At 41.7% G+C, this 26431-nt stretch overlaps 3 protein-coding genes across 4 annotated transcripts in view; 2 read left to right on the plus strand and 1 right to left on the minus strand.

Moving 5' to 3' along the window:
• Positions 1-1863: 1863 nt before the first annotated feature.
• On the plus strand, positions 1864-5362 carry LOC117406168 (histone deacetylase complex subunit SAP18). The gene is made up of 4 exons (XM_034010066.3): positions 1864-2050; positions 3937-4046; positions 4285-4407; positions 4841-5362. The coding sequence occupies exons 1-4, from the start codon at positions 1979-1981 to the stop codon at positions 4995-4997; spliced, it is 462 nt and encodes a 153-aa protein (XP_033865957.1). The 5' UTR covers positions 1864-1978; the 3' UTR covers positions 4998-5362.
• Positions 5363-11487: 6125 nt separating this feature from the next.
• On the plus strand, positions 11488-22316 carry LOC117405297 (ankyrin repeat domain-containing protein 50-like). 2 transcript variants are annotated; one of them, XM_034008249.3, is made up of 4 exons: positions 11488-11556; positions 11951-13123; positions 15551-15783; positions 16038-22316. In XM_034008249.3, the coding sequence occupies exons 2-4, from the start codon at positions 12723-12725 to the stop codon at positions 19670-19672; spliced, it is 4269 nt and encodes a 1422-aa protein (XP_033864140.3). In that variant the 5' UTR covers positions 11488-11556; positions 11951-12722; the 3' UTR covers positions 19673-22316. The 2 variants fall into 2 exon arrangements, with proteins under 2 accessions (XP_033864140.3, XP_058886242.1); XM_059030259.1 differs by having other exon boundaries at positions 11495-11561.
• Positions 22317-24293: 1977 nt separating this feature from the next.
• The window catches only part of LOC117405987 (FHF complex subunit HOOK-interacting protein 1B-like), a 31169-nt gene continuing 29031 nt past the window's right edge, over positions 24294-26431 (minus strand). Inside the window, exon 12 of the mRNA XM_034009598.3 lies at positions 24294-26414. Within this exon, the coding sequence (XP_033865489.3) occupies positions 26113-26414 (302 nt within the window). The 3' untranslated portion in view covers positions 24294-26112. The remainder of the gene's footprint in view (positions 26415-26431) is intronic.

Genomic DNA, 26431 nt, shown 5'->3' on the forward strand with positions numbered 1-26431 from the left:
AGAAGCTAAAGCATTTTGTGCAAGTTATAATTCTGATGAGACTACATTTTCTCCCTACAATACAAAGTTGGACACTTACTGCATTGTTAGCGTTCCAAAGTAGTCATGTGACGCCTCCTCGCACGTCAGTGTTCTACACTACACTTGGGCGGCGCTTATTATTATTATTATTATTATTATTATTATTATTATTATTATTATTATTATTATTATTATTATTATTATTAAGGTCAAGTAATTTGAAGGATAGTTTATCTTTAAACCCCTCAATGTCTGCCTGGTTGTTTCCTTTATGTAGTTTCATTATAATATTCTGAATGTCTATGTTGTAATGCTTTTTTAAGAGTGTTAAACTACAGAACATTAACGTTTCAACATTAACTCAACGTTGATTTAAAATCAACGTTTAACTGATTCTAAACAACCAAGAAGTGAATGCAAATATATATCATATATGTCATTTTAATCTACCAGTAGACTCCTCTCACTCCTCGTACTCTAATGGCCAGCCATTCACACTTCCCCTCCCCACCTCCTTTATCAGGCCATCATCTCCAGCAAAATACAGCAAGATTGATTTAAATGAACAAGAAGAAAATGGTGCCTGAATTTTTTTCCATGAGACCAAATTAACCTGATTAACAGTGACCCTAATACAAACATCAAGTGTTGTGAGCTTCTTAATAATGATGTTCTTCTAATGACATTCCTAAAAAGCAACACAAAAATGTGCAAGTTCAACCACACTATTAACATTGTTCATAGATTACATGAGATAAAATACACTTTTCACAAGAATGTATGTAGTCAACGTTATTAGCTTAAACTAAATGTTAGTAACATGTTCTCCAGAGTTTACCCACATGCTGCCTTTTGGTGGGTTTAGAGTAATCCAGATATATTCACCTAGTTTGTTTTTATTACTTGTTAGCAACAATAATCAAAATACAGTTCAACATTTGACAAGAAAGTTATAGCAATATTGTGAAGAGTCACAGGCGAGTGAACACGGGAGTGTACAAGATGGTTCTGATGTCACAAAGAAACCGACTGTCCCTGCCAACGGAGACTACTCAAGCGAACATGCTGTGTCAGGAAGACTGTTCACAAATGGAAATAGCACAGGAATTGAAAACGCAGTCCAGGGTAACTTATTCTAAACAACCAAGAAGTGAATGCAAAGGTTTGGGAGCCCCATATAATGTGTCTGTAACACAATACTTAATTGTGTTTTGTACTACACAAAACTAAACAAGTAAGGTTAAATATGGACGAGTGGGCCTGCTTCATTGTTACAAATTGGCAAAACTTGGGCACTACATTACAAAAATCACTTGGGGTAAAGCTGACATGTATTTTCTTTGTGGCCCAAAACAGTGTACAGTATTTGGTTCCTATGTCTCTGCCACCATGCAACCTCCAGAATCACATACAGCATGAAAATAAATATTACTTTATGTTCCACTGCAAAGTTTGCTCCATTTTACCTCCAAATGGATTTAAAAACGGTACTCTTTCAGAACTTGAAAACAAATTACATTATGTGTGTAGGATCCCTAACAGTAATATTCTCTGCTAAGAAATAAATAAATACATAATAATAATAATAATAATAATAATAATAATAATAATAATAATAATATTCTTGTTTATTTCAAGTTCTAAAAAACAGCAGTAGTTATTTACACAAAAATGGAGCAAACCCGAGCAAACGTTTAAAAAACTACATGTCTTCTGTCAGAGCACTGCTAGCAAATGTACATTGCAAACAAAATCAGCAGCTGTCCTGCTGCAGACGAGCCCTCGGACATGAATAATGTGGGCAGGCTGTGTGGGTAGATCTTTAAGTGGGCAGATGTCTACTTGATTTCTTGCAGCTGATGAGGTCATTCACAAGTTGTACTGTGACCCGGAAACGGAAGTTGCTCTTTGCAGGCGGTTAGTGTGTGCAGTTAGAAGGGAGTTTTTTTAACTGAAAATGGCCGTGGAATCTCGAGTCACACAAGAAGAGATAAAAAAAGAACCAGAGAAACCCGTCGATAGAGAAAGGGTAAGTCAGCACCGCCCCACGATGCCGCTGAGGCAGAGAGGAAAGCGCAGTTCTGGTCTAACTCCGAGCGATGTTTTTGTGTTGGGAGTCGCCAGCATACATGGCGGTTTAGTTTTAATGAATAGAGTGAAGCATATGCTTTCAAGGTTCACAAAAGCAAAGCTTATCTGGGTTAAAAGTGTACCGGCGCATGTTTTTATTACTGTTGTTCTAATCATATCTATATATATATATATATATATATATATATATATATATATACATATACACACATGCTTAGAATTACATAAATGCTCAAGCAACGAAGAGGCCCAACCAATTAAGGGGGAGGGGTATTTTTTAAAAAACATTTTCATATATTTTTAACTTTGTGTGTTTATATATATAATATATATATATATATATATATATAAGCACGGTTCTTTGAGTAAATGTATCATTATATAACCCCATATAACGGGAAATTCTGGCTGGTATTAAATTCGGCGGATTTGCTACCTGGCTAGATTTTGAATTGGCGTTTTTCACTTCGCACGTTTGCAAAGAAAAATTCTTACAGTTTTGTAGTTCTACTTTTAATTTCGAAAAACATTCAAATACATATTTACTTAATGAAATCTGTCTTCTAAAACAGTATCTCGTTTATAGTAACTAGTTATAGCATCTACAGTGTCACTGGAGCAACTTGGAGAAGCACAAAGGCGGCTTTCTAAAAATGAGTCCCAGCATTATCGTTATATAGTCCTTAATTAAGATACCAGTAATTGGAAAGGATTAGTAGCTGCAGTACACTTTATTATTATTATTATTATTATTATTATTATTATTATTATTATTATTATTATTATTTATTTCTTAGCAGACGGCCTTATCCAGGGCGACTTACAATCGTAAGCAAAAACACTTTAGCGATAGGTATTTGTTTTGCTAACTCTTAGTTTTAAAACGTAGCTCTGGTTCACTAACATAACACAGTGGGATGATCACACTATCATTTAGTAATTGTAGGACAGTATTGCACGTGTGAAAACTTTAACAATAAACCCGAAACGAAAATGCCTTAAACTTAAAACTAGTTAATAGACTAGCAAGCATTGGCAAAATCAACTCATTTTTATACGGTGCAGAACTAATTTATTTTAACATATTGTTTAGGGACGTTGCGATACCTGCACGGTGGGTGTCTTAATAGTAATATCTACAACGAATCGACAGTAACAATCCAAAGCAAATTTGCATTTGTTACAGACTTTCTAACAAGTCTGGAATAAACTATTTTGGCTGTTGCAGTACTTAACCTCTTGTAATAATAATACAAAACTGCTTAACATAAAAACAGTCGCAGTTTACACTGCCTCGGAGTTCCTGATCACATCATAAATTTCAGATTTTCTAAATCCGTTGATGGAAGTGGCCGGTCTGCTTTTAATTTTTTCAAGCTAATCGGCTTCATCACACTGTCATTCTCATAGTCACTTTGACGTCTGACACATTATTTCCCTTGCCCAGCGCTTCTTTAACCTGTGCTGCATAAGTCTGTCAGAGGCCGGGATCGCTCAAAATATGCCGCACTCTGATTGGAAGAATTATTGGCGATCCAATCAAAACCGCCAATAAAGCCAAAATTCCCCGTTATACGGTACTAAAGAATATTAGCATGCATAAAATACTTTTATGCAAAAACTATTCACAGCAAATATACATTAATCTAGTCATTGTAGTTTTATTAGTCTCTAGTCACTTTTTGTTTATAAACAAACTTACAAACCTGTATTGTAATAGTATGTAAACGAATTATACAATTATTATTCTTGCAGTAAAAAAGTAATACTGTCTTTAAATGTTTTGTATTGATATAATTACATCACTTTTCTTTTTTATTGCAGACATGTCCGCTGTTACTGAGGGTGTTTACAACTAACAATGGCAGGCATCACAGAATGGATGAATTTGCCCGGGCAAATGTCCCATCCAGTGAGCTGCAGATCTATACATGGTAAGAGATTCTAGCTGTTTTATCATCTTAAATACATAGGTGTCATGACTAGTTAAATACGGTTCAATTCATTCAGAATAATTTGCACTGCTTATTCATTTTAAATGACTTTACTTGGGTAGTGTTGCACTAGAGTAGCCCTCTTCCTGTTTGTATGCACCCACCACTTTTGAATATGAATTGCAGGTTCTGCTTGAGTTAGTTTATTAAACAATTTTTTTTGTTTGTTTTAAACAAGGATGGATGCAACACTGAAGGAGCTAACCAGCCTAGTGAAAGAGGTCTACCCAGAAGCTCGGAAGAAGGGCACGCACTTCAGCTTTGCTATTGTCTACCCAGATCCTAACCGCCAGGGCTACAGGTAGGTTGTTTGCAAACATTTAAAGGTGCCCCAAATGCATTCAGTACAATACCTTGTCTCATTCATGCAATGATTCAAATAATGTTAAGGGAAGTTGTATCAATCCTGGTAATGTGAAAGGGATTTATAGCTTTCACCTGTGATGGTGTCCTTTTAGCATGTTCCACTGGTTTGGGCAAAATCAGCCCCTCCATACCAGCTCTTTGTTAGTTGTGCTCTTAAGTTGTTCAGTTGAACCAACCTGATCTAGAAATATACTGTTAACTTTGATGCAAATTGCTTTTCCAATTTACATAGTCACCATACATATATTTTATAGTTTTTAGATTTGTACTTTCAATTTAAATGTTTCAATTGTATAGAAGATTTGTCAGTGTACATCTTTGATAACTATATATGACTCTCTTCAGTAACATATTTTCCATTTCTTCAGGGTGAAGGAGATTGGCAGCACAGTTTCAGGAAGGAAAGGCACAGATGATTCCATGACGTTGCAGTCACAAAGGTTCCAGATAGGAGACTATTTGGACATAGCAATAACACCTCAGAACAGAGCACCGCCTCCACTGGGACGCATGCGACCTTACTAACAAGATCAGTGAAATTAAAAGGGCTTCTGGGCTGGCCAACTACCTGCCCCCCCCCCCCCCCCCCAAAGTAGATTGACATGCATTCTGTACATTTTCAGTAATTGTCTCATTCCCACATTATTAAAATTGCAGTTTATTTTTAAAAGCTGTCCTAAACTTCAATGATGTAAATACCCTTTAAAACAAAGTCATGGTTAGTTCCCCCCCCCCCATCAGGAGGAATTGCTGTTGCAGAATGCTTTTTGTAAGGTTTGCAACAATACAGATTTTGTCAACTGTTTATTTGATGCAAGGAAAATCTAAACCTGTTAGAAATGTACTTTTAAATTGTATGTTGTTTACGTTAATAAATACCTGAAATTGTTTTCATTTGATTACATTCCTACACCTACCCTTTCAAGAATTCGGAGACATGAACAGTTTGTGAAGGCTTACTGTATTTCCAAGTTCATGTTAGTCTGAATTAATGTTTATATTCTTCTCAAACTTGGCATATCCAGTCCATAATCTGTAAACGGAGCATGATTTTAAGCACCATGTCAAAGAGCTACTAACACATCTGTAAAATGTCTAGCTACGAATAGTGCTTTTATGCTCATTAATGCGTAGTCGGAATTGTTTTTTTAGTTTTGCAACATATTGTAAGTTAAAAAAGCAGGAGATGATATAGATAATGTGATCGCAAGCACAGGTAATGGTTTGTAAATATTCTTTATTTGTTGCTTCAAAATGTCTTGGTTTTAATGGCAGTATCACATTTCCAACATGGGTAAAATCCTGATGGCACCTTCCACCTGTCTACATTCTTTGCTGTATCTGTAAATTAGTCAGCCATAACAAGAATATCTCTCAAGTTTCTTCCCCTGAAATGGGTAAACGGGGGTATAGTTTAAAATATCTTACTACCAATGTTATCTGTCGATAAAGCATGCTAATGTTTCTTGATGATATTCTTTATCACATTACTGTGTGGAGTATAAGTCGTGCAGCAAATAGAAGAATATTACCCGTTTTCCTTTTTCTTACTTTCAATTTGAGATTTGACTTGAGACGTCTTTTGGATAGTTCTGGATAAAAATTGATCATACATTTTACCTGCCTCTGTTCCCAAGTCTTCAGATTTAGATCAGATATGTTTTAATCTCAAAAATTGATTAGAGAAGTCCCCTTTTCAGGGGTACAAGTATCACATGACAAATTAAATCATTCAGGTAGTCCACAAATGCGTTAAATTCTATATGGGTTCCAGATCAGATTAAAAATATGTCATCAATATATTGTTTCCACATTATAATATGGTTAGAAAAAAAGAGTGTGTGTATGAGAGTGTAATCTTATGACACGTGTGGTGTGTGTGTTTGTGTGCTTCTACTCCTGGCTGGAGTCCGTGCTGCTGTTTGAATCAGCGTTGAAATAGGTAAGTGGATTTTAGTTAATTTGATAGTTAGAATCGTTGTCTGCTAAAGGTAACTAGCCCGCACTTAAAAAATTGTAATTAAGTTATCCAAACTGTGTTTGGAGTGTGTTGAATTGTGAGGGTGATGCAAATGTAGTGTTACGTATACGGCTCCAAGCCTACAGGATAGTATAAATTGGCAAGTGTCTTAACACCAGCAGTTCCAAGAGCCAGCCGTCTAAAGGCCACACGACCAAGGGCAGTCTGAGCTGTGGCAGTCTATGGGCCACACGACCAAGGGCAGTTTGAGCTGTGGCAGTCTATGGGCCACACGACCAAGGGCAGTCTCAGCTGTGGCAGTCTATGGGCCACACGACCAAGGGCAGTCTGAGCTGTGGCAGTCTATGGGCCACACGACCAAGGGCAGTCTGAGCTGTGGCAGTCTATGGGCCACACGACCAAGGGCAGTCTGAGCTGTGGCAGTCTATGGGCCACACGACCAAGGGCAGTCTGAGCTGTGAGTCAGAGCGAGGACAGGAGGAGCGTGGACCTTTTCCTAATGGCTGCCAGCGGTCTCATTCCCACTCTGACACCTAATGTCTGGATCCCCTGGACACAGCGTGCTCAATCTTTCTCCTCTCCCAGAATGAACACTAGTAAGTACTTGCTTCAGTTACCACTACTAACTCCCTCTCCCCCTCTACTGTCTGCTACAAACTGTAAATTCTCCTTCCTAAATTACTGTTCTCTGACTAACAAATCTCTGCTCCTCAACAAATTTACAACTGATATTAATCTTGATCTTCTCTGTCTAACATAAACCTGGCACACTGTAAATGACAAGCACTCGCTACATCTATCCACCCCAAATAGCTACTTGCTCTCACGGGTAGAGGTGGGGGCACTGCTGTTATTGCTAACTGTGCTAACTGTTGCTTTTATTGCTGAGTTCTCACAATTCCTCTCCCTAATCTGCACTTCAACTGACAAAAATCTACTCCAAAGTGATTTGCCTTCTTCCCTGCTAGTGACTGGCTTTGTCACGCTCCTAGAATGTCTTGGACTCTCTCAATCTGTCAATGTTCCCACTCACCCGTGGACACACCCTGGATCTGCTCATCACCAGGGGCCGGTTTTTCAAAACCTTTAATCTGGGTAACAGTGATCCAGATATATATTTTTTTTTAATTAAAGCTATACCACTAAATACGTGTTTTCCTTTTTGCTTGCATGGATACAAAACTTAAATACATATGTAAATATGATATTCTAACATTCGGTTTTGACATAGTGTGTGTTTGCTATGGCAATTCAAACAAAATATCGCTGTTCTATGATCGTTTAAAAGCTAAATCCACCTCTGCAGTAGGATCACAATAATTCTGGTATTTTGGATCATGATCCCGATCTCCTCTTTAAATTCTGAAAACCCCAATTGCAACATGTAATCGTGATTAAACAAAACAAAATCTGGATCACAGTAATCCCACGCATTTTGATGTTTTGAAAAACCCAATTGCACAGTATAATCCAGATTAAACGTGGAAATCCAATTACCAGAGTTTTGAAAAACTAGTCCCAGGGGTCTTGATAACTCCCATCTCTCAGTCACGGATATCTCTCTCTCTGACCATTTCTTAATCACTGCCAATATTAATCTTCCCGCACCTTCAGCTACTACTGATACTGTTAATTCCTTCCATCCCAAAAAACTCTCGGAATGTGTCTCTTCTTCCCCTCTGACTGGTACTCTCCTATCTTCGGTCAATGATGCGGTGTCCCTCTACACCACCATCCTTCAGATCATCAACACAGTTGCCCCGCTTACAACCAGAACGGTGAAGAAAAATTTAAACTGTCCATGGTATACCCTTGAACTTCGACTGCTTAAGTCTGCCTGCCATTACTGATGTCTCCAGCCTATTGCTAAAATCAACTACTGCCACGTGCCCCTTGGACCCCTGGCCAACAAATTTCGTCCGTCTCTGTGCTTCTGTCCTTGCTCCTTCCATTATGTACACTCTCAACCTGTCCCTGGTTTCAGGCCTGGTTCCTGCTGCCCTCAAGACTGCCCTAGTAACGCCAGTGCTCAGAAAACTCTCCCTTGACCCGGTTGTCTTATCTAACTTCCGTCCCATATCCAATCTTCCTTTTCTCTCCAAAACTCTTGAAAGGGCTGTAACCAGAAAGATGATGAAACAACTCACAGATAACCATCTGTTTGAATCTCTGCAGTCTGGTTTCCAGCCGCATCACAGTACCGAAACTGCTCTGCTCCGGATTGTAAATGATCTTCTGCTTAATGCTGATGCTGCTGCTACCTCTGTCCTTGTCCTCCTCGACCTGACTGCTGCTTTTGATACCGTAGGTCATAGCATTCTTCTTGACCTGCTTCAGAAATATGCTGGGATCTCTGGAACCTGTCTCTCCTGGCTATCCTCTTACCTATCTGGATGCATGCAGTCTGTTTTCTATGATAGAAGCAGTGCTGACGCAAACCCGGTCACGTGCCTCAAGGGTCTGTTTTCGGACCTCTTCTCTTCAACATCTACATGCTTCCCTTGGGTCACCTCGTCCTCCAACATAGCCTCATGTTTCACTCCTATGCAGATGACACCCAGCTCTACCTAAAACTACACCCTTGATGTCCCTCTGCCATGGTCCGGCTCTCAGCTTGCATCCAAGACATCGCAGACTGGATGTCTGCCAATTTTATTCAGCTCAACACCAACAAATCTGAACTTCTTCTAGTAGGATCGGAAACTCAACTCAAGAATCTTTTTTGGATTATTTGCATTGGCTCAAATAATCCAGTGGTATTTTAATTGAGTCTGACTTCCACAAACTGTTTCATTGCTTTGATTCCTGTAGCATTCGCAGTAACAAGCTTGGTGGCAACCTCTGTGGGTGCAACAATGCCAGTTGTAATGTTGGTAAGTGCTATCAAGCCAAAATTCAAATCAAATGGGTTTGTCATGGAGTCAGTGATAGCATGAACCATCTTATTTACAGCTCCTTCATCTCGTTGCATGCGACATGGTACATCAACCGTGTATTTTCCTTGTGAAACGTCTGAGTCTACCATATCACACATTACCTTCATGGAAGTTGTGATAGTGGAGTGCTCATGAGCAGTGATGAACCATCTAGCTAAAGATCCTGGATTTAAAGTTAAACCCACTATACCCCCCTTTTAAATTTACTATAACAGTTTACGGTTTTTTCAAGTGCCACGTCTGTCCAGACTTTGCTGAATTTATTTCTAGACAGAGCCACAGCATGATTTCCTTGCACAAACTGCTCATGAACTTCCGGGGCATAATCTGGCAGAAGCTTCATATTGACAAACACAGATACTCAGCGGGCATAGTTACAGTCAAAAGCAAAACATAGTCGTAGCATCTCTACAACTGCCACAAGATTCAGGTCCCAGGTGCTTTCACTTTCTGCTATAATGAACCGCATTGGATGTTAACCATTTCGAGAATGGTAATCATCCCAGAATGCAAAGGTTTGGGAAGATGCTCTTCCAACTGCAGAATGTCTACCATGCATCCTGTACATTCTTGAGGGCATCACTGAACTGGGAAAGTGTTGCTGTTAGGCTTGTTGCATCGTTGTTTGATACCACATTTTGACATTCCTGGAGCTTGCTGTTGATGAGGTCTTCATCACAATCAATCTCATTGTCTTGTATCCAGTTACAAAATGCCTGCCACCTCAGTCTGGACAGAGCCTCTCTTACAAGCGTGTGGCCCTCACTCTGCAGTTCACTTTACAATTACAGCCAGAAATGTCTGGGCTATGTGGAAAATCCACCCATTCTCAAGATTGTTTTCTGAAATTTCTCCGGGCACCTCCACTGAATCTCTTTTCTTACAATATATAGCCTCATCAAATGTCAAGACACTGTAATCTTGGCCCAGTGTCCTAGTCACCCTCATTACAGTGAAAACTGTACTCTATTCAGTAGGTGATGCTGGCAGCATTGGACAGTACCCAATAGATGTTAGCATTGGTATGGTAGATTAAATCATCACATTAAACGCTATCCATCCTTGTATTTGCTAAGCATTCACATTTTCAAAATCGACCTCACATAGCTGAGTTGGGCCGCATCTTAAAATTAGCCATTGCAGATCAAGGTTGGCAGCTTGTCAGCAAGCCTCAGCATCAGTATAAAAGTTACTTTTTACTTTTCCCACAGGATTTGGTGTAGGGCGTCTGCCAAGAGGATTATACTCCAGAATGGCTTGGCACATTGCAGGACTTTCAAGTGAATGTCTTCGTGGTGCTATTTTCTTTGTTTGAGCCTGAGTTGCCACTGTGTAAAAGCTACCTTCTGGAATTGAGGGAGTCGGACACTGACATGCTACTCTTTTTTATCATTATTGTCTGCAACAAACTGAACAAACTCACCATGCTATATGTTTGATGGAATTATGATATTGTCCCTGGCAGCTTTTTCATGCTGATCCATTGCAATACATGTGTCAAACAAGATGCTGATAAAAGGCAGGTGTATTAATGAAAAAAAAAAAAAAAAAGTAAGCATGAATAAATAATTAAAATATTTATATTTGGGGTCCCCGAGTGGCTCATCCAGTTATACAGTCATACAGCTTGGTTGGATACAGGGATACAGCAATTCAGATTACCTACTAGAATGGTATTTCCGAAAGTATCTGCGGTAAGATTTGTATTTCTTTTCTGCTTTTTATATATTATAATTGTATTTGAGTGTTTTTTTAGTAATGTCCTCAATTTCACAGAACAGAATGTAAGTAAGTTTTCATGCGGTGTGATGAACAGCGCTTTATCATATCGTCAGAACAATTTGCATATATCACTGTCGTCTACTCACCTGCCCTGTAAATAATGTGTTTTTATTTGATTTGTAAATAAAATGCGGAATGTTGAAAGTTTTGGAGAAAAAGTATGTGCTAGATATGGCAGGGTTGTAAGGTTAGACTTCCCTGCCTAATTGAAACTTGATGTGCAGCATCTGGCCAGGTGTTAATTGACTAATTTATTATTAATTAACCCTGGCCACTTTAAAAAGGGGCTGGAACGTCAGTCCTTTGTTCTCCACAAGCTGAAGAGGAAAAATTGCGAAATCTGTGGAGATACTGCATGACTGCGAGAGCACCCCTGTTACAGCGAGTAAAGTATTTCATGTTACTTTTTTAGAGGGAGGGAGGGGTGACATGAGGACCTCAAATTCTTAATGTCAAACCATTAATAAACCAGATTTATAGTTTTTATATGTGGCAAAAATAACCTGTACTGGGTGAACTATTGTCAGGAATGTGACCAAACATTGTATGTTACCTTAATTTGTTTTACAACCGGGAGTAAAAAAAAACAACTTTTTTTGAGTATGTGTTAAGTGTACAGCATTGAGTTTAGTGTAAGAACTGGTATCTTTTCATTTCAGTTTTGGCAGGATTCCAGACTTTGAAATACGAACTAGGGCGTTGTGATTTAGCTTGCTTGTTTCTCTGAACTTTAACTTTCTGTTTCTCATACATACACTTCCTCCATTCTGTTTCTGCAGGCCCATAAAAAGCATGCCCCGACATGTTGAGCTGCTACAACAAGAGAGTGCAGGAGTGCAGCCTGAGGAAATCTGTAAGACAGAGAAGAACAGAGGGCAGAAGCAGAAGGAAGTAAACTACCCCCTGGGATTGGAATAGTTGAGAGAGAGAGAGAGAGAACAATATTTGAAAAAGCGTCTCTCAGAGATACTGCAACAGAGGAAGACATCCACACAGGAAGAGTGAATTACTACTGTGGGAGTGTTAAGTTAATGAGGAGAGGGCTCTCCGTTTGTTGCAGCCTGCCTGTGGGGATTCTGAAGCATTCTCAAAGAGAATAATGTTGTTGGAGGATTGTCGCTGAGGTAATTTTCCAGTTAATATGTCAGTGAAGTAGTCCTTGGTTTTCTGATTACTTTTCTAGCATTTGCCCCAGAACCAGTTGGGCGGGGACACTGAAATTCTTACTGGGTATATTAGCCAGAGAACTCAAAGTGCCAGTTGGGGGCAGCTCATCACGGCCTGAAAAATAACCAAGAGCTGGACTCGCCAGTAAAAACAATTCTGTTTGGGAAACAAAAAGTTGTGCCAAAATTGCCTGGCACATAATCTTCTTACTAGTGAAGTGAAAATCAGCTTGGAGAAGCAGGGTGGCTCCAGATAGATTCAGGCTGAAGGTTACAGCCAGGTAGCCTCTTTGGGTCACCCTTTTGGTTCTGTATTTCTTGCTCCTTCCCCCAACTCAGATACTGCAATGAGTTTGCATGTGGTGACCGGCTGTACCATTCGGAGATGAGTGTCAGTCGACTGCAGGGCAGACAGTTCTACTGCCGAGACTGGGCCCTGTACAAGCTCCAGCACTGGCTGGAGACCCGAGCCTCTGGCAGGATTTTAGGGGTTCTGGTGACAGGGGGTCCTGGCAGTGGGAAAACTGCCTTCTGCACTGAAGTGCTTTGGCCAGCGTCGGAGGCTGGGACCCGTGTTAACCTGGCCCCCCGCTGCTTGGCCCACCACTTCTGCCAGCGAGAAGATGAGAGGACAGTGTCCGTGTCCAAGTTCATCCTGGGCTTAGTGGAGCAGCTCCGGTGCAGTCCCTTACTCCCCGGGTATTTTGAGAAACTGGAGGAGCCCTCGGTGAAGGCCGCCTTGGAGCCGAACCAGTGTGAAAGGGACCCTGATGAAGCATTCAAGAGGTATTTATAAATTCAATTCTCTTAACCATTCCAATTGAAGTACCCCTGCGGTGCCTCTTAATTTACATCTCACATCTAGTAATTGTTTGGTTAAATATTTAACAGAGGGGGGAAAAACAAGGAGAGGTTGAATAGTGTGTTATCATTGTAGGAGAAAAAGTGTATCTAATCAGGCGAAGATTGAAAATGAAGTCTGACTTCATTTTAAAAAAACTGCCCCGACGGTTCCATTTGTTGCTTTAAAAAATGTAATTCACAGGTTTTAATATTGTTGCGGGAGCATCTGAGGCTCATTACTGTTTGCCTTCACAGCAGAAAGAAATCGGGGAGTGGGGTTTGAAATGCTAACAGTACGGTGCAGTAAAAGTACTGCCAAGCATATCTGCATTCCCTATGCTTGTTCCCCACTTCCTGTATAAACATCTGGGTAAAAGGGCTTCGTTTCTGGTTTTGTACTCCTGCACAAATTATTTGGTTATTTGGTTTCTTTATTGAACAAAGCCTGTTAGATTTTGACACCATGCTTCTCTTTAAAGCACCCAAACGTCTCCCACTACATTCTTAAACAGGTTGTGTGGTTAATGATTAAAATAATGTTTGCTGCTTTTGCTGCTTCTCTTTAAAAATAAAACTCTTCATGATTTCATCATAAGGAAGATGCACCAAAGCTTTTCACTTTTTTATTGTAACCCATGCATTTGCAATCCAAAATGCATTTGCATTTGATCATTGCTTGTGTCAAGTATCAAACCTCTCGGAGCAAAATGTATTGTACCTTGTTTGATAAATCCTATGACAATAACAGACTGCTAAGAAATACGTTTTTCCCAAAGGTTTTGGTATAAATCATTCAGCCATCTTCACAGTAAGTATTATTTTATAATCCAAGTTGTCGTGCATGGGGGAATAAAAAAAAAAAATTGGACCAATTCTATGACTTGGTCTCATTGTTTTTCAAAAGAGGACAGAAAATAACATTTTATTTAAATTTTATGTAATTTTGTAAATTAAATCAGAAGCTTCTTTTGACTAATGATGATTTATAAAAGTTAATGTACACTGGGCTCCTGAGTGGTGTGTGGAGTGCAGGATGCGCCCTATATCCTGGAGGTCATGGGTTCAAATCCAGGCTATGTCATTGCCGACCGTGACCGGGAGTTCCCAGAGGGCGGTGCACAATTGGCTGAGCGGCACCCGGGTAGGGAAAGCTTAGGTCAGCAGGGCAATCCACGGTTCACCATGCACCAGCGACTCTTGTAGCTGATAGGGCGCCTGCAGGTCTGCTGTGGAGCCATTCAGATCTGTGTAGTCCTCCGGCATTATAGGTCTGATGGCTGCGCTGTTGATCTGCTGTGCAAAAAAAGGCGGCTAGGCAGGGACACGTTTCAGAGGACGCGTGTGTGAGCTGCCGCTCCCTGAGTCGCCAGGGGGTTGCAGCGGTGAACCGGGATTAATAAAATACAATTGCGGATTCCATCTTGTGCATTTCATCCTGTATCATGTTGTGAGCACCAGTCTTCTTGCTCACCCAAGCCCTCCTGATAATACTTATACAAAAGGATAGAAAGAGAACTGTACATAAGTGTTTAATATTTATTACTGATATTACTGGTTGGATGTAGGCTGTAGTCTCCTGCAGTGCCTGGGTGTACTGAATAGACAGTGGGTAATGTCAGGTGGTGGAGTTGGCTAGCAGTGAATTGGCTGATTCCTGATGACTTTGTCGGTAATCTTAGTCAGGAAACCTCATAGCTTTTTTTGCTCTGAATCATTAAGCCAAGGGAACACCTCCCTCCCACCTCAACAAGAACAGGACTTGAGAACTGTGGGGTGTAAGGTGCACCCTCAGCCTGCAAATATACTTCTTAATCTGGGGGATAAATACACATGCACATTCACCTCAGAAAGAAGACGACTGAGTATATTGGAGAGTTAAGACCACCTGAAACATTACCAAATCAGATATCATTTTAGTAATATCAACACATAGCTGAGGGAGACCAGAACAGCAGTGCTTATGACACTGACATCTGGTAAATGGGAGAAACAGTACCTCATCTCACTACAGGTGGCCCTGATTTGCATTTTAACTATTGGTTAAATTGAACTTCAGCCAGCTTTAGTTAACCATAAAAAGATAATGTCCTGTATTGTTTCTATAAATAAATATTACAATATTTAAAGTTGGCTATACAATTAGCATTTATATATATATATATATATATATATATATATATATATATATATATATATATATATATATATATATATAAATTATATGTAAATATATATTATTCCTCTTTAAAGGCAGCTATTACAATACTTTTAAGATTGGTGGATACATCTTGGTTGTGTAGTTTCTTTTATGTTGAATGTTTTTTTTTCCCCATTTATATAGTGGCTAACTACCCTTTTCTGTCTTTTCAGGACAGTTCTGCAGCCCCTGCTGGACCTGCCTCTTCCATCTCAGAACTTGCTGCTGATTGTGGAGTCGCTGGACTCTGAACCTGTAGCAGGAACAGGCCAGGAGGGGCATGCAGCAGGGAAGAGCAGAACCATCGCTGAGCTTCTCTCCAGTCACCAGCAGCTTCTCCCATCATGGCTACTGCTTGTTTGCTCTGTCCGTCGACAGAACAAAGCACTCAGCAAGATGTTCTTAGGTGGGAGTCAGCAGTACTTACAAGGAAAAATTGCTATTTTAATGAGTGAATTCAGTGCCTGTGAAAGCCTATGAAACTAACAGCTTTGGGGCATAAGCCCATGAAACTAACAGCTTTGGGGCTTAAGCCCACTGTCTGTCTATCCTGAGTGCAGGTACTGGACAGCTCAGCTGCATATTTAGTTTCATTGAAAGAGGTAATGACAACATTTCTGTAAATATATATTTTAACGAATATCTCTTTTGATCGCTCAGGTTTTCGAAAGCTTTGCCTGGATGACCTACACAAGGCTCACACGGTGCGTGATGTACAGCAGTACATTCTGTGGAGGTTGGACCAGGAGAGGGCGCTGCGGAGGCACCTAACGCATGAGACAGCTGACATGCTGAACCAGCTACATATCAAGAGCAATGGCTGCTTCCTCTTTCTGGAGCGTGTGCTGGACGGAGTAGCTGAGAACTTTGTAGCCATCCGTGAGCTCTGTGATATCCCAGGCACCCTTAATGGGCTCTATCTCTGGCTGTGCCAACGGCTTTTTCCCAGGAAGCTTTTTTCCAGGGTGCAGCCCTTACTGAATGCCCTGCTGGCCTCTCCACGGCCACTCAACCTGGAGGAACTTTATACTGCAGTGTGGACAAGAGACACCACCCTTACTCCAGTCGACTTCCATCGCAATCTAGATGCCTTGTCTAAGCTACTGGTGGATGGGCCCAGCGGCACCAAGCTTCTATTCCATGGAAGCTTTGCAGAATGGCTGATGGATGTTAAATACTGCACACAAAAGTACTTGTGCAGTCTGGCTGAGGGTCATGCCATGCTGGCCATGTCACTAACCCTCCGTGGACCACAGCTGTCCCCGAATGAGATACACCAGCTTGCTTTTCACCTTGTGAGCTCTAACCTGCAGCCTGAAAACCCCACCCTGCTGGCACTGTGGATGGTGTGGAGTGGCATCCCTTCTTTAGCAGACAATTCCCTTACCCCTGAACCCTTCCCTCTGACCTCTGCCCAACAGGTGCTGCAACTGCTAGTAAAGGCTGGAGCTTACCCTGCTGCTTCCTCTGGTTGTGTCAATTGGAGCTCTAGTGTTGGTTGCGCAGTCAGTGGCGGGATGATCTGGAAGGCTCTAGAGTGGGAGGATTCAGTCAGAGTTCTACTGGAAAATGGGTCTAGTGTCAATCAGATGGATCCGGGGGATGGGCGCACCTTGCTGGCCAGTGCAGCACATGCAGGCTCTACAGATGTGGTTGCTCTCCTCCTATCGAAAGGAGCTGATCCACAGATCCAGGACCACCAGGGGCAAACCCCTGTGATGCTGGCAGCGCGTCGGGGTCATGCCAGAGTGCTTCAGTGTTTGCTGGAGTGGGCCCACTGGGAGGAAGGGGCCCCTCATCTTGTTAACCATGCAGACCAAGAGGGGTGGACTGCACTGCGTTCTGCAGCATGGGGAGGACATGCGGAGGTTGTCAGGATCCTACTGGAGGCTGATGCAGAAGTGGATAGCAGTGACTCTGAAGGCCGGACTGCCCTGAGGGCTGCAGCTTGGGGAGGACACGAAGAAATCCTTTGCACTCTTTTGGACTATGGGGCCCAAGTGGACCAACCAGACCGGGAGGGCAGAACGCCGCTAATTGCTGCAGCCTATATGGGCCATAATAAGGCAGTAGAATTGCTGCTTGACCATGGCGCCCAGGTAGACGTGCAAGACTCAGATGGGCGCACAGCCCTATCGGTGGCAGCTCTATGTGTACCTTCAGCAGCTGGGCTTGGCTATTGCGAGGTGGTGAGTCTCTTGTTGGAGCGAGGGGCTGATCCAGGACATAAGGACTGTGATGGGATGACACCACTGCTTCTGGCGGCATATGAGGGCCATGCAGAAGTGGTAGAACTCCTACTAGAGGCTGGAGCAGATGTGGACGAAGCTGCTGGGCCCCAGGGAGGTAGCCGCGTCTCTACTGCTGTTACACCACTGCTGGCCGCTGCCTCAATGGGTCATGTGTTTGTAGTGAAAACTCTACTGTTTTGGGGAGCTGCTGTGGATGCCATTGATGGTGAGGGACGCACAGCACTTAGCCTGGCTGCTGCCCAAGGAAATGTGGAGGTGGTACAGACACTGCTGGACCGCGGACTGGATGAAAATCACAGAGACGATTTGGGATGGACCCCATTGCATTCAGCAGCCTGCGAAGGTCACCTTGCGGTATGTGAAGCTCTGACAAAGCAAGGTAGTGCAGCCAGAGTGACTGAAATGGATAATGATGGGAGGACCCCACTGATTCTGGCTGCACAAGAGGGACATTGCGATTGTGTGAGGCTCCTTCTGAAAAGACATTCACCGCTGGACCACCGGGGGTATGATGGACGTACTGCTTTGAGTGCATCTGCACTAGAGGGACATGTCGATGTTGTGGAGCTACTGCTAAGGCGTGGCTCAGAGCTGGATGTGAGGGATGCAGAAGGAAGGCCCCTGTTATACCTCTTGGTGCTTGAGGGGCTTCACAACATCGTTAGGCTCCTACTGGAGAAAGGGGGTGTTCCTTTAGAGTCCTCAGACACAGAGGGCAGGACTGCCCTACATGTGGCCTCCTGGCAAGGACAACTTGAGAGTGTGAGCTTATTGCTCTGTCACAGTGCAGATGCCAATGCACTGGATGGGAAGGGACGCTCTCCCTTGCACTCTGCTGCCTGGCAGGGCCATGCAGTGATAGCTCGGCTCTTGATTGAATCTGGGGCTGCCAATGTGGACCAGGCTTGTCACCAGCAGGGAGCCACAGCACTGTGTATTGCTGCCCAAGAAGGTCACACAGCGATGGTGAGTGTCCTGCTTGAGAAAGGGGCCAATCCGAACCATGTAGATCTGTACAGACGCACTCCTGTAAAAGTGGCCGGCAAAAGGGGCCACAGCAAGATTGTCCGATTGCTGGAGAGCTACGGGGCACCCCCCTACTGTGGCTTCCTGCCCCCTTCCCCTCTTCCTCAGCAGCAAAAAACATCCACCATGAAGACACATTCCTCAGGAATCACGTCTGCCAGTTCAGGAAGTCCGAGAGAGGCATCTATGGAACGTAGACACTCTCCTTGCCATCAGCACCCCCATCACATATCCAGCTCTCCCTCAGGCTCCCCAGAATCTACGACCGAGAGGTGCAATTCCCTGGTGACGTCAGAAAACTCACTCCAGAGTTCCAAAACATCCTCCTCTACCTACCACTCCCTGGCCACGGCCCAGACAGTCCCAGTTGACAGTCTGAGTTTCACACATCAGATCCAACAACATTCTTTGCCACGCAGCAGAAGCCGCCACTCAAACCTGGTGTCTCCCACTTCCTCGCTGTACATCAATGACAGCAAACCCAAAACCATCCCACTACAGCCAGAGCCCTCCACTGCCCCCACAACTCCCTATAGGCATCGGACCCCTCTCTCCAGCCCTACCCTGGGAAAAGGCATCATGGACAGCCCAAAGGCCAAGACCCCTACCCCGACCAACATGACCGTGGGGGTTCTCAGTAGTGTCCCAGAGAAGACGGACAGCCCCCAACATACTGGAGGGGGGAAGTGGAACTCCTTCATGGCTTCTCTGGTGGTGACCCCAGGACACGACAACCCCATAAGACCTTTAAGAAGCTGGGACAGCCCTCCTCTGGGTTACCCTGTTGTAGTGGGCCCCACAGTGGAGTCCCAGCAGCGGAATGGAGAAGCACTTTGCAAGCCATTTGTCTCCACGCCTAGCAAAACCACAACAGGAATCCCCCCCAGTGCCTTGTTGCCTGAGCCACTGATCGCCATAACAACGCTGGACCCCCAGCTGAACCTCAAGCAGGCCATTAAGCTGCAGTTTGAGGGGCCGACCAGTGCACTGAGCTACAAGACAGAGACCCCCACGTGAGTGTGAGAAACCAGGGTTAAGCAGGAGCTGGGGTATTGGAAAGAATCTTATACTGTAGAAATAGCTTTATTGGGAATCTGTGAAGATGGAAGATGAAAGAAGGGGAGGGCAAAAAGACACTTTGGGCCACAGCAATAACCAAGAAGTACCACAGAAGAAATTCAACTGAAATGCTTGAAAGAATTGAACAGCCAAAGATAATTACGGGTACAGCAGGTAGGAGAATCGGCCGCGCGGCTAAATTTATTTAAAAATTAAAAAAAAAAAAAAAAAAAACAATTATAATTGTACAGTTATGAAATTGGTGACGAATAAAAAATAACCGTTTGAGTCGTAATTTTATTGGATGCAGAGCTCCAGGGGGAGGACATGATAAACTGTACAGGTAATTGAAGTTCTGCGCTGGTGATGACCTCATAATAGAAAGGAATAGAAAAAGAACATGCATGCACGATAAAAATAACTAAACCACCAAAGACAGTATTTACCAGCAAGATGCTTTCAAAACAAGACACATTTGGCTAGAAAACTGCCAATCTGCCAGCACTGACTAGGGGAGTTGCCTATAAAAGTCACATGAGAGACGCATGCATTACTTAGTAAATGTTACCTCAAGTTCAATGTACAAATAAAACGGGAATTTGTATCATTTTTGTTTAAGAAATCTTCATTTTGTCAGTGTTCCGGTACTTTGGGATTAAGGATTACACCACTGCTTATATTGTGTAAGGTGCCAATACTTTTGTCTGAGACTGTATGCCCTCACTTTTTGCACTTGTCCAAAGTTGTATTTCAACTTAAATACATGTTGCTCTGTTATAGTAAATATTCACAAAATGCAAATAGCTTTTTAGTTCCATTTATTCAACATAATTTACCAAGCTTTGAAAAATAACCCCCTAAGAGTGTAACTTAGTAAGTGGAGTTGAAGTAAATGCACTTTTTCCTATTCAATATTATTTTCTGCTTTTAATTTATATTTCAAATCTAAATGTTTTTTTTTTGTGAACAAAAAAAGTATACCCGTAGTCATAATGTAAGGGGAATGTCAGCTCTGATGGAATAGTTTATAAACATGAAGTAAAATGGATATGTTAAAGATAAGCACCATGCATATGCTCAGAGGTTGAAAAATGTGGCAGTGAAGCAGTCGAGTTTATTGGAAAACAATGGTTATGAAACTTAAACGAAAGAGTTCTAGAAAACAGCTAAACAAAGCCAGTACCTCAGACGTCTGCATCATTGAGAAAGGAAAATAGAAAATGAGATGATTACGAGTAATGCTCACTCACTGTTAGGGGTTAGCCGCTTGCAAACATGTTCTAGGTTGATGCTGTCCAGTAATAAAGGATAAGGAGACAGAGGAAGAAGGGATCAGCCCGTTTATTAAACACCCTTGAGAGGCTTTACAAATTGAGTTTGTTTCCCCTAATACAGAAAGACAAGGAGGCTTTTTCATTTACAGAAATCATAACATGTTCTATTAGTGGGAAGGGAACAGGGCAGAATTGGTTGGGATTGCAAGTGCTGTAACTCCCTATACTGCCCCTATACAGTCAGAGGCAGGGACACAACAAAATACTCAGCTATCTACTGCAGTGACATGCTGATCCCAGACAGTAAACTACTGATTTGCAGGGATTCTGCCAGTATGAAGGTGATGAACCAAACAACCCTCAGGCAGGGTAGTGCGTCATTATGGGTGATACTGGGGCAGAATGTCCTGTATTCAATTTCTAACCAAGGGGGTTCCTAGGAGTCTTACAATTGTTATTTGAGAAGCAGTTTTTCCTGAGGGAGCGTTAACAAACATCACTGTGGGGTCCACCATTGGCCGCTTTGTGGTACAGGTGTTTTTGCTTGAGACAGTTGCTTTTAGCAGTACAAGCCAAATGGAAATCCAGAACAGGAGCCTTGCTTGCTGAACAGAAAGGAAGCTTCCACCACAGTGCTAATGTTAAAGAAGCTCAAAGCAAAACAAGCTGCTTAGCTTACTGTTATAACGCATGGATCAAGAAAACAGCTGCAGCCTCACATTAACCCAGGACAGGGTTAGCTACTTGCTGTCACAGATCTTTTGTTGGAAATCATATAACCTCAACAGTGGTATGTGAGATAATTAAACATGAGCCAACTTTCAGCCAACATCATGCTGATACGTTCAAGCTACTCAAGATTGTGTTGCCTGACCTTTTCAAACAGGGAGATGCTTGAAAATGTCACCTACAACTAATCACTTCAAAAGACTGTCTGAAAGTTTCATGGCTTAGCCTCTAGTAATGACAGTGGTAAAATTCAGTTTAAAAACTTTTGAATCTCAAAAAGACCTATTTTTGTCTTTGTTCCTGTGCCCATTCAAGGTCAGGGTCAGGACCAATTTGGTCTGTTTTTAGTATAACTCGCTGAAGTGGCTGCTTCCAAATGCTTCCATTTAGAAGGCTGGCTGGCAGACATACAGTAAAATTTGGAGTGTACAACCAAAACCTCCACCTGGAACAGAAACATGGGGACCGGGATCAACAAAAGCCATACAATAGACACTATTATTGCTAATTCAAACATTTATAAATTAATAAAAGCATTCCCTTTTTTCTTACAACCTTTTAGTTCATTTTTTTATTTTAAATATATAAAAATATTTCTAGCAACATTCATTTTCTTTGTCTTGTTTTTTTTTGTATACATTATTTACAGATTGCACAAATACACCACGTGATGCCAGCATGATTGGATACAATGAGACAGAGTTGCATAGATTCCAGGAGACGGAAATCTGTGCAGCAATCATCTTTCCCAACAAACTGGAACTGAAAGAATGTGCAAATTAAAAAGAAAACAACAAAATTAAACAGTTTACAGCTATAACAATAATCACAATTAAAAACTGATAGCGCTGTCCTGCCTCCTAGTGAACTCCATTTGACTAACAGAATTCTCCACTGTTGTTGCCCTCCAGATTTTTGTGGAGTTTAGCCTACAGCCCAAGTACCCCTGTGTTTAAAACACTGATTGCAAACTTGCTTAAAACACTGATTGCATGCACCCGGAGAACTTCAACAGCAGAGAAAACAACCAAAATCTGAAACCCCTATGATGCAGTGAAATCTGACAGTGAAACTATAGAAGAGCATGATTTATATGCTTCTGTGAGATTTCTGTCGCAAGCTAAAATCTGTCCGAGATGAAATGTCACCAAAAAGTCTGGCTAAAGTGAGGCTACAATGAGCCAGAACACCCTTTACCTCAGAATGTATGATTGCGCATTTAACGTTATACATGAACTGCTAACGGCATTGTAATATCTGGCACATGAGATAAAACAGTTCTCTCATGGCTTAACCATTTGAAAGAAAAAAAATACTTTGTGGATAAAATGAAAGCAACTCAATTCAAACAGAGAACAAGATCAAACAAACCACAAAAAGCAGGACAATCACTCTCATATGAGACACGACACACACCGTAGAATGTTTGTATTCGATGGGGTTCACTGTAGGTTTAGGACAGCCTGTCAGCCAATCAAATCATCCTGATTGCTGTATTTTTTTAAGCCAGGCAGACAATGAGGCCCTGAGTGAAGCTCAATGAGAGAAAAATACAATAAAAAAAAAATTAAGAATAAAAAGCAGGCATTATATTATACATGTTTAAAATCGGCAGAACATTCATTTTCTGTTCTGTATACAAATAAAGGTCTGACAATTTTTGATCAACTCTTTCAGCTGTTTGACGTCCAATCGGTTTTCGGTAAAACCAAAATGAAAGTTTAAAACCGAAAAAACCAAACTGAATTTGTGCAGCCAAGGGAACAGGATATACCATTATTACACACTTTGTTTAAAAATCAAGAAATATATGTAACTGTGATAAATAAGTTAAAATACAGTGGTATAGCATCACTCATACCAATGTATTATACAATTGGACACATTGTACAAAGAATAAAATAATGTATTAAGAGACATTAAACTTTTTTTTTAATTTATTGTTATTTTCCTGGTACCACCGTCTCTGCCAGTCGACTGAAAGTGGAAAATCATGAGCAAAATCACGTCTGAGTAGAACTGCAGTTTATGGTTTTCAAAATTGCAATTATTTAGTTGGCGTCAAAGATACTGAGATGTTTGGCAGCTTTTTAAACTATATTCTAATAAAAAATGTCACCTAGATTTACATGCATGTCAGCAAAAACTAAAGCTAGAACCAGGCCTGCTTTTGACTTCGGATTGTTTTTTTTTTTTTTTTTTTTAAACAAAAGGGTAGGGTACACAGGCTGAGTGTTTGCATATGCCTGCTACCACCAGCACCTTTCATCAACAAACCTAAAAATAATACAGCCCTAGACATCTAGAGATGCAGTTATCCCTACTGAGGGCAATCAGGAAAGTCTTGTCATAACTTACATTTATGTTACCATATCAAAATTATTAAGGGATGTTAATATGAACCGTCTACATGCAGGAAAGTGTGATGAGCTCCTGAAAATACCGCCGGCTTAGTGCTGAGATTGCCGATGCTTTTTCATGTGTGTGTGTGTGTATAAAAAAAAAAAAATATATATATATATATATATATATATATATATATATATATATATATATATATATATATATATATATATATATATATTATTTCTTAGCAGATGCCCTTATCCAGGGCGACTTACAATTGTTACAAGATATCACATTATTTTTTTTACATACAATTACCCATTTATACAGTTGGGCTTTTACTGGAGCAATCTAGGTAAAGTACCTTGCTCAAGGGCACAGCAGCAGTGTCTCCCACTTGGGATTGAACCCACGACCCTCTGGTCAAGAGTCCAGAGCCCTAACCACTACTCCACACTGCTGCCCTATATATATAAAATATATAAATGTCAGTTTCGGTTTAGGAAAATCATAACCATTGCATCCCTACTCTTGAAATGTTACTAGGTGTGTTAAGTAAGTGAGCTGCTCAGTGAAAGAATCCACTTAACGGCATGCTCAGACCTGCTCCCTCTGAGCAGCTCAGAGCTACAGAACGGATTTCATCAGGGATCATAGTGAATGGAAAAATGCTCGCTCTGATCCGCTCACTTACTTAACACGTACACTTACAACTCCCCAATTCTGAGCCACTTACTCTCCAGTACAAAATGTAATAATGCATTATTGCATGCATTACAGTATGATTCTCTGTATAACTGCTGTAAGCTTGTGCAACTGGAGAAAATAGAATGAGGACGCAAGTCTCATAGTACCTTGGTACGAATCCATGTTCAACTGAAACTGCGCTGCATTTGTGCGATACATAATTATACAATGGGTCCTGGAAAAGAAAAGACCAGCATTATAGACAGCTTGCGTGACATCAGAATTCGCTTTGGCAGATATTGGGGATTTTATGAGTGCACAAAAAAGTGGACAACATTGAGACATACAGCATATATTTCAGTAGACGGAGTATTAGACATGTACCAACTTAACAATTATAACTCTCAAATACAAAGACATTTAATAGAGTTAAAAACTGAAATAGTACTAATGACGCCTTTAAAAAACTGAGACTTCAGTCTGAAATTCATTTAGAGTTTCATTCAGGATGGATTGAAGCTGCACATTGTGAATGCAAATGGCCTGTATGATCTTCTTTGTTTGTAACTTCATTCTTATGTTCTTAACCATTTAATCTGACCATTTCCAGTATCATGGCATGGGATAAACGCCACCATTACTCCAATCAGTGACGGCAAAATTCAGGACTACCAAACCAGCCCTGGTAATTAATAACTACATCTTCACCAAGATAAACCCACCCACACCTTCCTGCTGGAATTTCACTTCTCATGCGAAGTGGGGTCTTTGACCACATGCTCTCATTATTGTGATTGACTTGAAAAATGCTTCCCCCAGCGAGTGAGAAAGACTGAGCAAGCGCTTTCTGTTGTAAGGCAGACACAGTCTTTAAGACTGACAGGCAGACAGACGGTGATAAGCTGAGATCCAGTTGACTGAAGCGATATGGTGTACGGTGTACAGCAGGAAGACTACATGGATCTTGTGTAGCGTGAGAGTCCCTCGCTACTGATATGTTTAAAAAAGTTTATAAAAAAACTAAAAGGACTGTCACCCAAGAGTCCTCCTTGAGGAGTAGAACGACAGGGATGGGAAAGTCAAGGTGCACAATTCAGTAACCCCAGATTAAAATGTTCACACCTCCATCTTTTTGATACCTGTGTCTCCCCTACATCTCCCACTAACATCACTGAAGAATAATAGTGTGGCTGCAGTCACAAAATAAGGGGTGGGAATAGAATATCTAGTCTGAACATTCCTCTGCTTCCCTGAATCACATCGTTCTTCCCCATAGTTCTTGCTCCTCTGAGAGGGCACAGAGTTGATTTCCTGGACCCTCATGCTCAACCCCATAATAACCAGTGTCCTGGTGTTCTAGCATTACTCCTCTGTGTCTTGGCAGCGAGGGAAGGGCGTGGTGACAGCGTGTTCCTGTGCAAGCGCGGCCAGCTCCTTCAAGAACTCTGAGAAAATGATGCCGCAGTAGACTGCATTCTTTACTCGCAGTGCCTCGTTCTGGCGTTCCACTGTCCCAACTGCCGAACCCCTGAACAGGGCGCTGTGCAGCACCTGCCCTCCGTCTCTCACATGAGCGAATGCCATTTGGGCTGCCTGTCGTGCCCGCGTCGGACTGTTGGTATGACGCAGGATCAGCTCGCCCAGTGAGGGCTTCCGACTTCTTACTGTAGATGAACAAACA

The sequence above is a fragment of the Acipenser ruthenus genome, chromosome 9, assembly GCF_902713425.1.
Source record: "Acipenser ruthenus chromosome 9, fAciRut3.2 maternal haplotype, whole genome shotgun sequence".
In the NCBI taxonomy this organism is placed as follows: Eukaryota; Metazoa; Chordata; class Actinopteri; order Acipenseriformes; family Acipenseridae; genus Acipenser; species Acipenser ruthenus.

Bases quoted from the DNA above. Each gene is read 5' to 3' on its own strand.
- LOC117405297 (XM_034008249.3), top strand. From the start codon at position 12,723: ATGAGTGTCAGTCGACTGCAGGGCAGACAGTTCTACTGCCGAGACTGG. The intron at 13,124-15,550 runs GTATTTATAAAT...CTGTCTTTTCAG, and splicing joins CCTGATGAAGCATTCAAGAG to GACAGTTCTGCAGCCCCTGC. The intron at 15,784-16,037 runs GTGGGAGTCAGC...TTGATCGCTCAG, and splicing joins ACTCAGCAAGATGTTCTTAG to GTTTTCGAAAGCTTTGCCTG.
- LOC117406168 (XM_034010066.3), top strand. From the start codon at position 1,979: ATGGCCGTGGAATCTCGAGTCACACAAGAAGAGATAAAAAAAGAACCA. The intron at 4,047-4,284 runs GTAAGAGATTCT...GTTTTAAACAAG, and splicing joins GAGCTGCAGATCTATACATG to GATGGATGCAACACTGAAGG. The intron at 4,408-4,840 runs GTAGGTTGTTTG...CCATTTCTTCAG, and splicing joins CCTAACCGCCAGGGCTACAG to GGTGAAGGAGATTGGCAGCA.